The following is a 17,093-nucleotide window of genomic DNA, read 5'->3' on the forward strand; positions in this document are numbered from 1 at the left end:
ATGTCAAAATATGAGTGAGCTGCTGATTTTCTCCTCCAGCACATTGTACTCTCCTCCATCATAGCACTTAATGTCTCCTGGAATTCTTTTTAAGCCATCAGTCTTTTTCACTAGAAAACTCCTTGAGGACAGGTCTGTGATTTATTTCATTCTGCATTCCCTAGGGCTTGTAACAATGCCTGAAACAGAAAGGTTTGTAGAATTAACAAATGGGTCCTGAAATTCATGCAAATTTGCAAATGGCATAAAAATAAAAATGTAAATGAGGTTAGCCAGAGATCATTAATTATATGCCTAATTCTAATTAAATTGTGATATAGTTAGAAAGAAGATCAGCCTGAGATTCAGAAGATGCAGGCTCTTGTGTTGGATTAATGATTTTTTAATAGTCCCTTAATCTTTGTAGTTCTTAGTTTCTTTATCTGAAAATGAATGGATTGGACAGGATCTTTCCTAAGATCCCTCAGAGCAAGAATTACATTGCTCCTAAGTTAATTATAGAGAACTAGGTCTCTTCTGCCAGACTCCTTGAGGCAGGAAGTATGTTGTAGTCATCTATAATTTCCTGGCACTAAGCTCAGTACCTGGTATATAGTAGTTATGCAAACAATTGTACTGAATAAAATAATAAATTCCCAGATAGAATTACAATTTAAATAAAGCAAATGAGAAAAAGGTCAGGTAGAGAATAGCAAATTAAAAATCTGTAACACTTAAAAAAAATCTGTTAAAGAATATTTATTTGGAATATCTGAAAAAAATACCTGAGAGAAATTTTTTTTTATCAGTTAAAAAGTTCACCGGTAGAGGAAATTAATTTGAAACTGCATAGTCCCCTAACTACAAGTTAATAATTTATCAATCTGTGAGGTGCTGTAGCAAGTTTTATGTTGCTGAAATTAAACTGTGTCTGCTGTATGATGTTGCTGGCAATATTTTTGAAATTCATGCATACTTGTGATACTATTTTATTTTTAAAGAATTGAAAAGCTATAGGCTGTTTCAACCAGAATTTATTCAATCATTGACCTGTTTAGTATTTCATCAGTCATTAGGACAGAATGAGCTTCTCTGATTATATCAAAGTGTCACAAAGTAAAAGGAGGGTAAAAAGCTTTATCAGCCCCTTTAACTATACTTTTCTAATGATTTGGCATTATTTAATATGCCAAATGGCCTTGGGTACCATTGGACATGTTTAAATTACCAAACTGGAATTGGATCTTCTTGCTCCTATGCTGTGTGCTGCTTGATGGGCACTTGAAGTATTCCTGAATCCATTTTTTATTGTTGTTGTTGTTGTTGCATTGGCTGACAATATTTTAACTAGTCCTGGAAATAACTGTGCATCTCACATACCTTCTACTAAAGCCACACTAAATGTATTTTCCAACTCAAATTCCCATCAGCCAGATTTGAAAAATACCTACAGCCACTTCAGTGCCACCCAACAGGAGGTTAAGTGTGATGAAAGGGAAGTCATACTGGAAAAAGAAATCATAACCAATTGTGTGTTTTTTAATTTTATTTATTTATTTATTTATTTATTTATTTATTTATTATATTTGGAGAGATTGAGAGCGCGAGGTGGGGGAGGGGGGCGGGGGGAGAAGCAGAGAAAGGGGGAAAAGAGAATCCCAAGCAGGTTCCAGTCAACCTGAGCCAAAATCAAGCTGTCAGAGACATAACTGATTGAGCCACCCGGGTGCCCCTTAACCTTGTGTTTAAAATCTCTTGCTCTTGGGGCACCTGGGTTGCTCAGTCTGTTGAGCGACTGACTTCAGCTCAGGTCATGATCTCATGGTTCGTGAGTTCAAGCCGTGCATCAGGCTCTGTGCTGAGGGGCTCAGAGCCTGGAGTCTGCTTTGAATTCTGTGTTTCCCTCTATCTCTGCCCCTCCCCCGCTCCCACTTTTTCTCTCTCTCAAAAATAAAAAATAAAATATCTTGTTCTTGAAAGTGTTACAAAAATATGTGATGAAAGCCTTAGAAGAGGGCTAGCTATTTGAGGGACCATCAAGTTTATGCTTCACTGGCTTCTCAGTAAAGCTGCCTTTGCTTTGTACACTTTGCTTTTTGTGAGATTGTGCACCTTTACATTATGTGTGCTGTTGGGCAGTATCCAATGAATTCATTTACAAATTATTTAATTGGGTGGTTCCTTATGCCCTGGTTTGAGGGATAGGAGGAATAAGATGAGTTAACTTTTGACTAAATTGCATGAACATGTAGAATTGAATATAGTAGTTGAGCTGCTACTTTTTCATCTTAGCAGAAGGTTCTGCAGGCAGCTCCAAATGCCCCAGTGGTTGGGTGACACCCGATGTAATGACTGAATCTTTATGGAACGCATGTCTACAGGCACGGGATATAATATGGGGAGGTGGAAAAGACTCGCTCTGACCTGATACCCATTTACTACTTAATAACTCAGTTATTAAAATAGCACTTCTTTGTTTTATTCTCCTCAGGGTTCAGGAACAATATGCCAAAACATTAATTAAAATCTATGAAAGAGCTTTAGCTGGGAGTTCAGTGTAGTAAAATGATATCTAAATGTGAGGCGACGTTGGTTGCCAGCAGAAGACGCTCATTTCCTAATTTTTATTTAAACAAAAAGACTATAAGTGGTATACAATAATTAGCACATTGGAGTTCTGTGAAGCCATGAACAATGGGATACTGTAGAAGAGAGAAAGAAAACTTAAGAGGTGGAAAGTAAAGGTGTGACATAGTACGCATGAATGGGAGGAGAAGAAAATTGGATTTAATTATATCAAGACAGATGCAAATATTTACCAATTCTTTGTAAGTTGGAGATAGTAATTTTAAGATCAAAATTTATATTATGGAAAATGAAGAAATAGTACAGTTTGATGAATTTCATAACTTTTCTATGAAACAAGTTATTGTGATTCATATGAAAGTATTTTATTTTTGTCTCTTTTTTAGGTCAGACTGTGCCAAAATCCCAAACTTCAGTTGAAAAATAGCCCACCATACATACTTGATATTTTACCTGATACATATCAACATTTGCGACTTATATTGAGTAAATATGATGACAACCAAAAACTTGCCCAACTCAGTGAGAATGAGTATTTTAAAATCTACATTGACAGTTTAATGAAAAAGTCAAAACGGGCAATAAGACTCTTTAAAGAAGGCAAGGAGAGGATGTACGAAGAGCAGTCACAGGACAGGTAAGAATATTTCAGATTTATTTATTTTTTTTAGTGATAAGGTCATATTTATGTTACTTTTTGCATCATAGTATAAATGTCAGCTTTTTTGTTTTTTGGAAGAAATACTGCATTTGTGTTTTGCTTTTTACAGTATTTAAACCTTGTAGTTTTACTTAAATTTCTTGATAATTATTAATTCATGAGATGCCGTTCTTTTTTAAAATAGACCTTAGTTTTTAGGACCGTTTTAGGTTTACAGAAAAATTACTCCCAAGTACATAGTTCCCATCTACCGCTCCCTACCAACATGCTTTTCTCCCATTATTACTGTCTTGAATAGTGTGGTACACTGATGAACCAATAATGATACAGTAGTATTTACTAAAGCTCATAGTTTATATTCGGATTCACTCTTTGTGTTGTACAGTTCTGTGGGTTTTGACAAATACATGTCATGTATCTGCCATTTCATTATCATGTAATGATGTACCTCAGTTTGTTTATCCATTCGTCTATTGAAGGATATCAGGGTTGCTTCTAGCTTTTGGCAATTATGTATAAAGCTGCTGTAAGGATTCATATGCAGGTTTTTATGTGGACGTAAGCTTTCAGTTCATTTGAGTAACTACCTAGGAGCATGAGTGTTGGGTCTTACGGTAAGCCTATGTTTAGCTTTGTAAGAACCTCCCATGCTGTCTTCCAAAGTGGCTGTGCCATTTTGCATTCCCACCAGTGATGAATGAGAATTCCTGTTGCTCCCATCTACCGTATTTGGTACTGGAGGCACTGCCTTGACTGGATATGTATATGTGATAGACGTGGGTGGGAGATATAGCTTGAGTCTCAGTGTTTGACTGTTAAGTGAGAAACTGAACAGGGGTGGCGAAGACTGAAGGGACATCAACTGAATCCTCACTTTACAGCCAGGATTCCAGACTTAGAGGCTCCCCTTTGAAGTTTGTTTGGCTATTTCAATGTTAAATTTTATGGTCTATCTTAAATCAAATGACGAAAGTTAGTTTTCCATTTCTGGGATATTTTAAATATATCTAGAATATTCACTGATAGTAATAGTATATTTAGATTTCCAAATTTGAAAACAAATATTAAAATATATATGACTTTAATGTGGTTAAGTTGAATTTTTGTTTAAGACACTTCTCTGTATTTTAGTTTCCTTCCGTATAGGGAAACCTCCAAGAAACCTCTAATGTTTCTTTCAGGTCAGAAAAACTAGCCTCATTCAGTCTGATAAAACATAGGGTTGTATAATAGCAAGTTCACTTATCTAGTTGTGTAGACTCTGAACTTGTCTGTAAATACTGGCCAAACAAATACCCGGAGTGAGTAAAACCATCAGAATCAAACACAGAAAAACCATCTGCCAAAATGTAAAATGGCATAAATGTTTACTTATTTATAATTTGCTCTCTAAATTGGTGATGAACCTAACATAATCATAAGTGTTAACCAATTGTAACTATAGGCTCATTATGTAATATACTTGGATCACAGTTTACACGTTTTGAGGATGGTGAATCTTTCAGTTGCCTTTTAGTTTTAAAGCTCTAAGACTCTCTCCTGGACTGCCAAGCAGAGTGTGAATCACCACATGGTATCATAAATAAAGTAGGGAAATATAGTAGTGATGGTTTCTTACGAAGAATGTCCAGTTATAGGGAACAACAAACCTTTCAAGAATGACCAGTTATAGGGAAGCCAGCTGTTTATGTTTAAAACTGTATTTTTACTTTGTAGTTCTACAAGTGATCTAATAAAATCAAGTTGTTTTATAATTGTCTTTATACTTCTTATTCACATTTAGTAGCCCTGAAATTCTTCATGAGTCAGCAAAGAAATCCATTTAATTTCACGTTTTTAGGATATTGGTCCAGTGAGAGGGCATGTAATTTCTCAGTTTAGGAATTTGAGTGGATACAGTGTTTTCATTGGATGTAGTCATATAAGATGTGGTGAACTTGTACCCCACTTTTATAACTTCTTTAGAAACTTGAAACATTTCCTAACCCAGTAGATGTCTTTATAATTACCATTTCACTTATAAACTTTGATATTTTGGACTTTTTATGTGGGAGCATATCATGGGAGAATCTCTGTAAAATGTTGGTTGCTTGTGTGTAGATTTCCACAGATGATGACAGGTTGTATATTGCTGATTGATCAGGTCGAGGAGACTCTAAATTCTGTGTTTTAAGTGTCCAAGTAAATTTTGTCACTCTGCTAAATTCAACCCTAAGAGAGAGCTTATTAGTTTCTATGCTGGTATAGCGTGTTCCTAAATGAATTTTTCTGTCATCTGTGTTCCATTTGCTGATGGTGTTCTTTGACCACTGTTTTTATGCAGAACTTACATTTGATACATGTTTAATCAAAATTCATAATAATGTACACTCTTGGTACACCATAGTAAGAACATAGGTTTTGATCTATGTTTCTTTTGGTAGTTACATATTTTTACACATTCATTTTTAGGTTGCCTTAGTATTTTAAATGCAAGCTGAGGCTAAAGTGTGCCATTGTATATGGAGCTGTGAGACATTTTGCTCTATAGAAAACAAAAGAAATTTCTTAGAATGTTCTTATGGTCGTTAGGCAACAAAGTATTCTATTTGGTGGAATGACTCTCATCTAACATGGATGACACAGTGATTCCTGGGTATATTATAAATTCTCTGAACAGTTTTTGCTTCTGCAAATAATGTCAGTAGGGATATTGGTATTATTAAGCTAAAACTGAAGGAGGTAGTAATAGGAGACATAGTGATTTGGAGCCCACTGACTATACCAGCATTGCCACCAGCAAATTACGTACTTTGTTGAGAAAAAGAGTGCTGGATGAGTTCACGAATCCAAAAGTTTGTTTTCATGTTCCTGCTGTGTCAAAAAGAAACTTCTCTGTGGATTTGTTTTAAACGTAAGGGCAAATGGGAAAATTTCAGGTGTCTACTTTGATTAAGCTCGGTTTTAATTAATTGCTGAAATATGAGTGGCCTGAATTTTTAAAGCAGTTTTATATAATTGTGACAAATATGGTAAATAGGAAAATAAGTATAGCAAATGGCATGCAGTGTATTTTTTGTCTCTAGGTGAGAAGCAGAAAGTTTATTTGCTAGTGAAATAGATACTGTGGGCGTAGGGCAAACCTCTCACTTGGAGAACGGGGTGGGATGACGATTTCTGGTTAGAGGCATGCTGCATGCCTTGCTTGACTTTCATGGCAAACCTCTTTTCTAGCATTACTTCTCCCAAGTTTGTTTCTTTGTTTTTTTTTTCTGACAAACGGTTGAACCTCACACTGAGCTAGTGCATCTCCAGCTGAATGTCTAAACCATTCGGAGCTGGTGTTTCTTTCTGGGAAGAGTAATTTAGTGATATCAGGCACCCATAAAGTTTTCGTGTGTATATATGGGGTGGGGGTTGGGAATCATGTAGAGAAGGGAGAATTTGTAGTTTCAAGTACAGAGAAGAGGTGAAACTTTATATCGCATGGCTTACATTTTTAGTGGCAAAAGTCCGAATGAATGTGAGGCTAACAAATGTAGAATTGCCAGGAGGGGCTTTTCTTCAGTGATATGACTGGTAGTTTCATCAGTTGACCATTTTGATAGTAAAATTTACTCTTTCATGTAAAAAGTTGTGTGTTAATTACCTGCTCAGCAAGGCCTGGTGTTAGACACTGTTTTAGAACACCCAGAGGTGATGGCCTAAGGATACTCAGATTTTCCGTATTTCATACCTGCTTCAGTGAACCAGAGTGCAACAAACCATTTTCCCCTCCCACACTCTGGTTTACAACCACTGAAACAAAACCAAAAGTCAACTGAGGTGGAAAAAATAGTTGTGTTTGATAACCCATCAGTGAAGAAAATGAAGGCTTTTAAAAAATTCACACCAGAGGATAATACATAGATGTTGTCTTATTATTAATGTCATTTCAGAGCCCCTGGGCTGTTCCTCATGCACATATATTGTCGAAAATCACAGTGTGCATAGCTTGTATAATATTCGTTCCAAACCAGATTTTTTTTAAAAGTATTTCAACATAGAAAAATTCGTCCTGGAAGATGCTAGCCTTTATTTAAAATCCTTCAGGAGTATCAGGCAAAAATCTTTCTCTCCACTGACCATTTGATTGAACAAAGAAAAATGCTATATTAAACTGGCTGTATTAATATAATAAAGTGCCTTTTCCTCTAAAGGACTACCAATCACTATGCTTGCTGTTTATACCTGTGTTGTAATTTATGAGATAGTATACCAAGAACATTTTGGAACTGATATATTAAAGATTCATGGTTAAGTTAAAAATCGAATCAAAAAATATCAGCAACAACAATAACAGGAACAACAAAACACAAAGCTGCAAATAAACCTACTTGGCTTTCTTCATACCACCGTATGCCAGCATTGCTTTGGCCAGATAATAGTGTGTCAGTTTAAGTGTTTAAATTTGTATAAATGTAAATGCTGTTGATTGCTTGGTCATGGAAGTAGGCTTGAAGTTCCCCTGGGTTTTCAGTTTAACCATAAAAACAGATTGACCTGTATGCACAATTGGGGCTCTAGATAGTAGTTTTAATTATTACTAGAACTCAGAGGTTTATGGCCTTGTTTAAAATGCCACAGTAAGTTCTACGTTTTCTCATAGGCAGCACTATAAGTTGCGAGAAGGAAATGAGGAAAGAGTGCTTTCAAATGGTCTGTTGTCATTTATGCTCCAAGTGTTCTTTGTAGTGTTGGTTGGTTTTCTGACCTGTGATCTGTGTTTCTGATCTGTGTTGTTTTTAGTCTTTATTTTCTGGATTGTCACAATATTTTTTGGTTCAGACGTTTCAACATCATAAAACAAAGATGTGGTTTGTTTCAAACTAAAGGCTACTACTGTTGCTGTACTAGTCTATTAAATAATTTTTCAGGGGGCCTGGGTGGCTCAGTCGGTTAGGTGTCCGACTTCAGCTCAGGTCATGATCTCTCTGTCCCTAAGTTTGAGCCCCACATCGGGCTTTGTGCTGACAGCTCAGAACCTGAAGCCCACTTCTCGAGTCTGTGTCTCCCTTTCTCTCTGCCTCTCCCCCACTCGTACTCTTGTCTCTCTCTCTCTCTCTCAAAAAAAAAAAAAAATAAACATAAAAAAATGTAAAGTTTAAAAAAAATAAATAATTTTTCAAATCCAATAGTAGTTTCTAGTAAAAATACTGTCTTTGTTTTTATGATAACCATTTGCAGGAGAATTAATCTTAGGGAAGTTATATCTTTCTTATATAAATAACTTGTACAGTGTTGAATGTATTTCCTATATTTTAAGAAATATCTCTTGTTTAATGATGCATGAGAGGGAATGGATTATTAGTCTTTTAAGAAATAATCTGACAAAAAAAATGATCTAGTCTCTTTCTTTTCTTTGTTTATTAATGGTGAAAATTGCAGAGCTTTTACATTTCATGAGGACAAGGGACAGGTTGCAAACAGAAAAATATGATTTCTAAATAAATCAAAATAGATTCCTAATCTTTTTTGAACACAAGTTCTTTAATATAAACGTGTTGAGTTGCCATTCAATTTTTTGCAGTTTGTCTGCATTCTAGATATCTTTTTCCTTTTCGGTGGAAGACTAGAGGAACCAAAAGATTAATTTTTGATATTTTAAAATGATAATATACAAGTAGGGTGCAGAGGACAAATAGTGGTCGACTCCTTTGGGTAGCAGTGTCTGCCAGGTAGGAAATGGAATTTTCTTTAGAAAACTTGAACATCTTCCTCAGGCTGACTTATCATAAATGAATAGAAAGTTTATTTAGTCTTGATAAGAATACTTTCATTCATATTTTAAGCATCTGAGAGTTGTGAATATACTTTTCTAAAGTTTGGAAATGAAGGGGCTTATTAACACACTGTGAAAGGAGAGGCCACAAGAAAGTTACTTAGACAAATGTTTTCGAAGTTAAACAAAGGGAGTCTGTTAGAGTGGGCAGGTGAGAGCTTGAAGAATCTTTGACTGTTGAGGACTTTATGACTAACTTCATCTATGATGCTTTTGCTAAGTAGACACAAAGTGATTTTCTTACTGATTTTCATGTAAGTGAAAAGTGAAAGGGGTTTTGCCAGCAATTTCCCCTTTGGGGTACATTTTAAAAATACAAAAGAAGTTATTAAGATGTAATTTAAAATAAAATTCACTATTTTTTAAATTTTTAAATAAGATGTTTATATTTAATCCATTTTATTTTATTTACTTTTCCCCCAGCCCTCTGTTAATATCATGCAGCCCCTAACTCCTGATTTATTAGCTTTTAAAAATTTTACTGCAATTTATTTAAATACCTTCCAAGTCAAATTATGTATTATACACATATAATATTTTGATTTTAAAATTGGAGACTTTTCCTCCCTACAGCTTAGAGTTTATTAAATGTTTACAAATTCTTGAGAGCAATAAGCATCGTATTATAAGACGGTAACCAACTTACGAGACTCAAAGTGAACTTGACTTTATGGTTGAATACCTTTTATGTTTTTCAGTCTTAAGTCAGCTTATTAAAATTGATGTTTCCCTTTCAGTGACTATCTGGTGACATTCAAATTTGGTAATTAAAATCCAGAAGCACTCAAGAAAGAATGCCTGTTTTTAGTTTCGTAATAACAATGCTCCCAACAAAGAAGGTTGATGAATGATGTCTTTCAGGTGGCAGATTTGTTATTTAGTTAAAGACAGCTCCTTTGGCAGTTTCTTAAAAAAACTAAATTGAAGTCTGTTTATAAAACTGACAAGCTGCAGTAATAATCCTATAGCCTGAAGAATGCTTGGAAATCTAGCCCAAGAAGCAGCCCCTGTTTTCCCTCAGTGATTTAACAAAGTAGAGTTTCCAGGAATCCAAACATTTTAACATCCAGCACTAATTGGGTAAGTCATAAAATAGTACTCATGTCTGACTGTTTGAAATAAAGTGCTTCAGAAATATTTGGTTTTCTAAATCCATTTTTAATATTAATCTTTTGTCTCTTTAAGCTCGTTTTTGGAACATGAGTTTTTGTTTGAGTTTGCATTTATAAATCAATTGTTTATAGATGGGCTGATTATAGCAGGATATACAGATGAGGTTATTACAAAAAGTACTCATTTATAGATTCAAATAATAGAGATTGAGGCTGCTTGGTTTGGTAGAACCGTTGAAAAAAGATAAATTTAGATTTATTGGACTGTATTACTTTGAACATCTGATCTTGTGATCATGTGATCTCTTAATCAAATATATGTGACTGTATTAATTTCCTAGGGTTGCCGTAGGAAAATATTATACACCAAGGGGCCCAAACAGCAGTTTCTGTTTAAGTTGACTCTTACTGATGGAGCCTAGAAGTCTGAAATCAGGCTGTGTCAGCAGGGCTGTGCTCCCTTCAACCCTCTAGGGAGGATGCCTCCAGGACTACAGTTTTGGTAGCCCCAGGCATTCCTTGGCTTCCAGCAGCACAATTTTAGTCCCTACCTCTGTCGTCATGTGGTGTTCTCCTCCCTCTGCCTATGTCTCCATTTCCTTCTTTTGTACATGAACACCAGTAGTGATGGATCAGGGCCTAGCCTGGTGACTCTATTTCAATTATTACATCTACAAAGACCCTGTTTCCGAATAAGGTCACATTCAGGGTAGGGTTGAAGTTAAGATTTCAGTGGATCTTTTTAAGGGACACAATTCAACCCATAATAGTAACCAAATGATGGTAGTATAAAATTTATAGTCAGGAGGAGAAGAAAATGGAAACTCATTCTCATGACATGAGAAGTCTGAAAAACTTTGCTCTGTTGAAGATAATGTCAAAGAAAATTACTTAAACATTTTTGTTTTGAAGGACCTACCTGTAGGTCAATAATTTTTGTAGATTTTTAAAGATTTATCATAAAAAGCATATGAATTAATTTCTTGACTAATTTTTATGCATATATTAAAAGCATGGTGCATGACATTTTCATCTGTATTTTTGTATATGTTGACATAAATGAATTTATAAATACATTGTTACAACAAACATTCTTTCTGATTTCAATGTATTAAATGCTATCTTTAGAAATTATTTATACTATAAATATGTATATTTAATTAAAGGTTATAATATTAAGAATCATGATTATCCCTTGATTAAGAATCCCAGTTTTATTCTTTTATTTTGTGACAAAAACTCTGGAGGATTAATTAAAATAGTTTAAATATGATTATGACTTACATCATCATTGTTAAATCTGTTAACAAAGTTTTCTGTATTGTAATTAAAAAGAGAGAGGTGAGAGGTGTGTTCCATGTTGGTGGCATAGGGAATGCTACATTTCACATTCACTTTGTGCCTTTAATATTATGATATAAAGTATTATAAGTATGGATTTCAAGTTAGGATTTTAGGTAATCAATTCAAGAATGTTAGTTTAAAAAATAGTAAATAATTTTTTCTAAAAGTGGCATGTCGAATAGCGTAACCCGTGGGTCAGCAAACTATATAGAACTAGATAGTAAATATTTTAGATTTTGCCACATGGTCTCTGGCAACTACTCAGCAGTGCCTTTATAGTAGGAAAGCATGGCTATGTTCTGACAAAACTTTATGTATAAAAGCATGTGGTAGACTAAATTGGCTGTGGGCTATAGTTTGCCAACGCTTGGCTTAATGTATTATTAATCTTATTTTTGGACAGTAAAATTTTGAAAGTGTTTTATCAACATGACTGAGTCTGTAAGTTGCGTCAATTAATTTGGCTGAAAGTAACAGTACGTGGGGTGCCTGGGTGGGTCAGTCGGTTGAGCGACCGACTTAAGGTTTGTGGGTTTTTACCGTTTGTGGGTTTGAGCCCCGCGTCAGGCTCTGTGCGAACAGCTCAGAGCCTGGACCCTGCTTCTGATTCTGTGTCTCCCTCTCTCTGCCCCTCCCCCACTCATGCTGTCTGTCTCAGAAATAAATAAATATTAAAAAAATTTTTTTTTTTTTTAAAGTAACAGTATGTGACCAACAGTGGTTTACAAGTGTAGGGATGTGTATTTCTCAACAGTGCTATCAGAGACTCAAGCTCTTTCTGGCTTTGTAATCTCCTTTCTTAGTTGGGTTTGTCCTCATTCTAGTCACTTCATGGTTGTAAAATTTCTGCTGTGGCTTTGCCTTTTTTAAGGCTACAAGACAGGAAAGAAGGGCAGGGCAGCACCACGTATGTCTGTCCTCTTTTTATCACAGATCAAAAAGCTGCCTGGAAGCTTTCTACTTGATTTGCTCCTTCCAGCAGATTTCTCTGAGGTCTTTTTAGGACACAAAATCTCCTCTTGCTACAGAGCTGACTGGTCTTTTGAAAATTTTCAAGTTCAGCCTCCATGTTAGAGGAAGGCAAGAGAGAAAAGGATTGGGAAGGGGTATTCAGTCTACGGTATCTGCCCAAATAAATAAACCCAACATCCATAGACACAACTACCTTGGACATATTTTATGGTGTAACTTGGTAGGACTTATTTCTTTAAACTATGTTGTCAAGAACTAATTTTGAAGTTAATCTGCACTTCATAAATGCTGACAGAAGACATACGGATGTTTGTCGGACCAAAATGACTGTTTATTAGTCATAGTAATAGCAAGAGGCAGAGTATCACTATTTGTGCAGTTCCCTGACTCCCAACTCCTATAGAAGGACATAAAGGACAGGTTACACCTGCCCATCCAATGGGTTGCATTACTGAAGAACCTTGAACTTAAGAAACCTGGGCCTTTTATAACGAGAGGTAAACTGACCTAACCTTTGCCCTGGAAGGAGACACTGGATAGTGTTTTTGTTCCAGAAGGAGACACTATTGCTGTCACCCAAGGCTGTTTGCTGTATAAATGTTCCTGAGGGGCGCCTGGGTGGCTCAGTCAGTTGAGCGTCTGACTTCGGCTCAGGTCATGATCTCGCAGTTCGTGAGTTCTAGCCCCACGTCAGGCTCTGTGCTGACAGCTCAGAGCCTGAAGCCTCCTTCGGATTCTGTGTTTCCCTCTCTCTCTGCCCCTCCCCCACTCACACTCTGTCTCTCTCCTTCAAAAATAAATAAACATTAAAAAAAATTTAAAAAAAATGTTTCTGAAAGAATAGTTCCAAACAAAGGGTGTCAGTATTTGTGGCCAAAATACATGCAGACAGACATGTGAGAGACCCACAGAGAATTTTCTCCCAGAATATATATGTTCATTTCTTTCCTAGAAACCCTAATTGTGTCTTAGGTTATGAAATTTGAATCTCAAGAATATATTATGGCAGTATTTCAGATTGTTAGTAAGACCAAAACCTTGGGTTCTGCCATGTGTAATAAGTTATGTATACGTGAAATATCAAATATATATTTTAGGGATCTCATATATATGAAATAATTGTGACATCCAGAACAATAGTGAAAACTTTTTCGAGTAAACTCTTTTCTCTTCTTACTAACTTTATGGGAAAAAAAATATTTAAAAATAAAACAAGGAACAAATATACTAAGATAGCTTCATTTCAAACTTGTTATCTTTTAAAAGAAAACAATTTTTTCTTTTTTCATTGAGTAATACCTCTTTTAGACTTTGACTACTGTAAACTTAGGTTTAGACACAAATAGCCAAAAGCAAATACTTTGTTTCAGTGGTAAAGACCATTGAAATTATGTTTTATAAGAAAAAAGTTATTTTTGTCACCAATGACTATACCTCAGAGGCAAGTAGTTAGTATTCCAGTTCCATTTTCTATCTAGAGAAGCTTAATTGATTGCAGGTTACAGGACTTGACAATAATTGTATATATTTACGTGTGGTATATTTCTAAATGATGTCTCATTACCAAGTTGGCATGTGTGAGCCTGCAGCTGTTGGCATCTGAAGGGTATCAGCATTGTGAACCTTTTCGCCTTTGTTTCAGGAGGACTTATTTGAACAATTAGCACATTTTATGCTCGTGAAAATGAGGTGTTTTCTCATCCTCCTTAAACCAGTGTGAATATTGTATGTATTGTATGTCAAATGGTCAGTCAGTGCAAATTTTTTTTTTAAATAAGACAGCTTATATTTGCTAGTTAAATTCAGGACTGTTTATTTAAAGCTTCATTTAAAGTTCATTTCACATGCCTTTGTGTGTATGTGTGTGTGTGTGTGAGAGAGAGAGAGAGAGACAGAGACAGAGACAGAGACAGAAATTCTGCTTGTGACTTTTTAAGCTTTTAATTTTCTAGATGAGCAAAGTGTTTTTTTCCCCTTTAAGGAAATTGGAAAGTTTACCTAAATTTTTTTAATGAAAATTTTTTCTGAAAATAAATTGGTAGCTCTTTTTACAGATGCTTCAAACACTTCAGTTATGTTTTTATAAAGTGACTGAAGTCTTGAAGTTAGTAATTTATCACAGTGCATTTTTCCACTTTATCAGTATTTGGTAAAATTACAGCATGTGGGCCAAATCCAGCCTCTTTTTCTTTCTGTAAATAAGATTTCAGTGGCACATGGACATACCCATTCTGTGGCTACAGTGGCACAAGTGAGTAGCTGCCACAGAGACTCTATGGCCCACAAAGCTAAAAATATGTACTATCTGGGCCTTAACTGAAAAAGTTTACCAACCCCTGTAGGATTGATATAATCACCAATGGCAGTCTTAGAAACATGGCATTTTTTAAACAGAAACATTTTCTTTGCTTTTTCTTTTCTCCCCTATTTCTGCCTAATGCTATATGAATTGCTGGCCATTGGCATCCTCTAAGGACATTAAAATATTAATGGCAGGCCATCTGTGACTGAAAGCTAAAGTTCTTAGAGACCCCCACTTCCTGTCTTGTGTCAGTATTCTGATGTATATAATTTTAAAGTGCATAAAATTTAAACTTTTTGTGTTTGTTTTTTTTTTTAACACAAGATATGTCACTAATGTGTTTGGCAGTCATCTTATCTAGTGGTTTCCCTACAGAGTCCACAGACCAGGTGATGTGTTCTCATCTTCTAGAATGATAAAATGCAGGTCCTTGACTTTGTATATTACCTCTGCCCTTACCAGCTGGGATCTGAGTATCTACATTTTTAAAAGTGCCCTACCTGTTTCTGATGTCGTGCTTGTTCTCAGAGTTCCCCTGAGTGAAATCATCTCACCTTCAGTGTGCAGTTACCAGAGACTACTGAGAGGGCAGGGCTGGACAAGGATCCTGGGTCTGACAGATCTTTCACTTTACTACACTTTTTTTTATCACCACTGCAGGACTCCACTCCCAGTTGTACGTCATTTTAAAGGATCCCCAGGAAAGATAAGTATCAGTAAGGTCTTTGAAAGAATTTTGTTCGAAAAGAAAAGAAGGATTGAAATTATCATTTTATATTCTTTTCAGATTGGCTGAATCACCACCCTGAGAATTTGCGTTGGCATGCTAGCCTTGTATCCTGCCATTTTCCTTTCATCCCCCATTTATGCAAAGTCTTTCTTATTATTAATATAGCTAAGACCCTTCGCCCCCACCCTCATCAGGTTTTCCTGAAGACACTTGCTGAAGTATCTCTTTTCCCATGGACTGTGGCATTTATCAAGGCCTTTCGTATGGTACTTAACTATATATTGTCAAATTTTGCTCTTTTGAAAATGGCGAGAAGACAGATCGTTTTATTTATTTTTTATTTTATTAAAAAAATTAATGTTTATTTACTTTTGAGAGAGGGAGAGACAGAACAAGTGGGGGGGGCAGAGAGAGAGGGAGAGAGAATCCCAAGCAGGCTTCACACCATCAGCACAGAGCCCGGTGCGGGGCTCAAACTCATGAACCGGGAGACCGTGACCTGAGCCGAAATCAAGAGTTGGATGTCTTAACCAACTGAGCCACCTAGGCGCCCCAAGACAGATCATTTTAAATATCCCATTAGATATTCTTTAAGGCAAAACTAATTTCTTCTATGTTATCTTTCACAGTATCCAGACATTGCATTGTTGGTAAATACTGATAAAAAATGTATTATTTTAGGGTGCCTGGATGGCCTGGTCATTTAAGCTTCCAGCTCTTGATTTTGGCTCAGGTCATGATCTCATGGTTTGTGGGTTTGAGCCCTGCATCGGGCTCTGTGGTGATAGTGTATAGCCTGCTTGGGATTCTCTGTCTTTCTCTCTCTCTGCCCCTACCTCTCTTTCTCTCTCTCTCTCTCTCTCTCTCTCAAAAATAAATAAATATTAAAATATATATATATGTATATATATATAATTTCTCCAGAACTACTGTAAGATTATTTGAAAATTCTGCTTTATTCCTTGATTATGAGCTACTAGGTCATAGAAACAGGAGACAGTGAAAATGTTACACTGGAAAGTGTCTGGTGAAGTGTCCGGAGGCTTAGCTTTTAGAATTTGTAGATGAGCTCTGAATATCACCTTCAGATTTGGCAATGAGCGCCATTGATTTTAGAAGGCAAACATGTCCATACGCATAGTCACACCATTATTACTTATTATAGATTATTTATATCTTAAAACAATTTTTTAATTCTGTGTGTACACAAAATGCCTTAATGGAATGGTATTCTTGGATAAAGTTAGTGAAGTTACTGAGATTGGGAAGCACTTCTTTAATGGAGTGACCTTGTAGCCCCCCCCTTAGCACCTGTAAGATAAAGCCCTGAAACACAGCTTCACCATTCTGCATGTTCCCACAACCTACACATGGCAACGAGCATATTTCATGGCTTTCCTATTGGCTTATTCGTGCTCCATCTGAGCTCTTATGAGTGTTTTCACTTCCTCTTATTCTGATTTTAACATTTCTTCAAAGACTGTTTTTGTTTCTGTGCTGTTGTATATATGACTCTGAATACACAGGACTTTTTAGCAACTGGGGAATCCTCCATGCTTTCGACATGAATAGTCCAGTTTCGTTTGTTATATATTTTGCCAGAGGTG

At 35.8% G+C, this 17,093-nt stretch overlaps 1 protein-coding gene across 2 annotated transcripts in view; it reads left to right on the forward strand.

Annotated features, from left to right (window-relative positions):
- The window catches only part of CBLB (Cbl proto-oncogene B), a 213,208-nt gene that overhangs the window by 11,486 nt on the left and 184,629 nt on the right, over window positions 1-17,093 (forward strand). For both annotated transcript variants that reach the window (XM_047099887.1, XM_047099888.1), the window contains exon 3: window positions 2,952-3,202. In XM_047099887.1, coding sequence (XP_046955843.1) covers window positions 2,952-3,202 — 251 coding nt within the window. The remainder of the gene's footprint in view (window positions 1-2,951; window positions 3,203-17,093) is intronic.

The sequence above is a fragment of the Lynx rufus genome, unplaced genomic scaffold (genome assembly GCF_022079265.1).
Source record: "Lynx rufus isolate CCGP_SWC_20201006 ecotype Redwood Valley unplaced genomic scaffold, mLynRuf1.p SCAF_5, whole genome shotgun sequence".
Taxonomy (NCBI): Eukaryota; Metazoa; Chordata; class Mammalia; order Carnivora; family Felidae; genus Lynx; species Lynx rufus.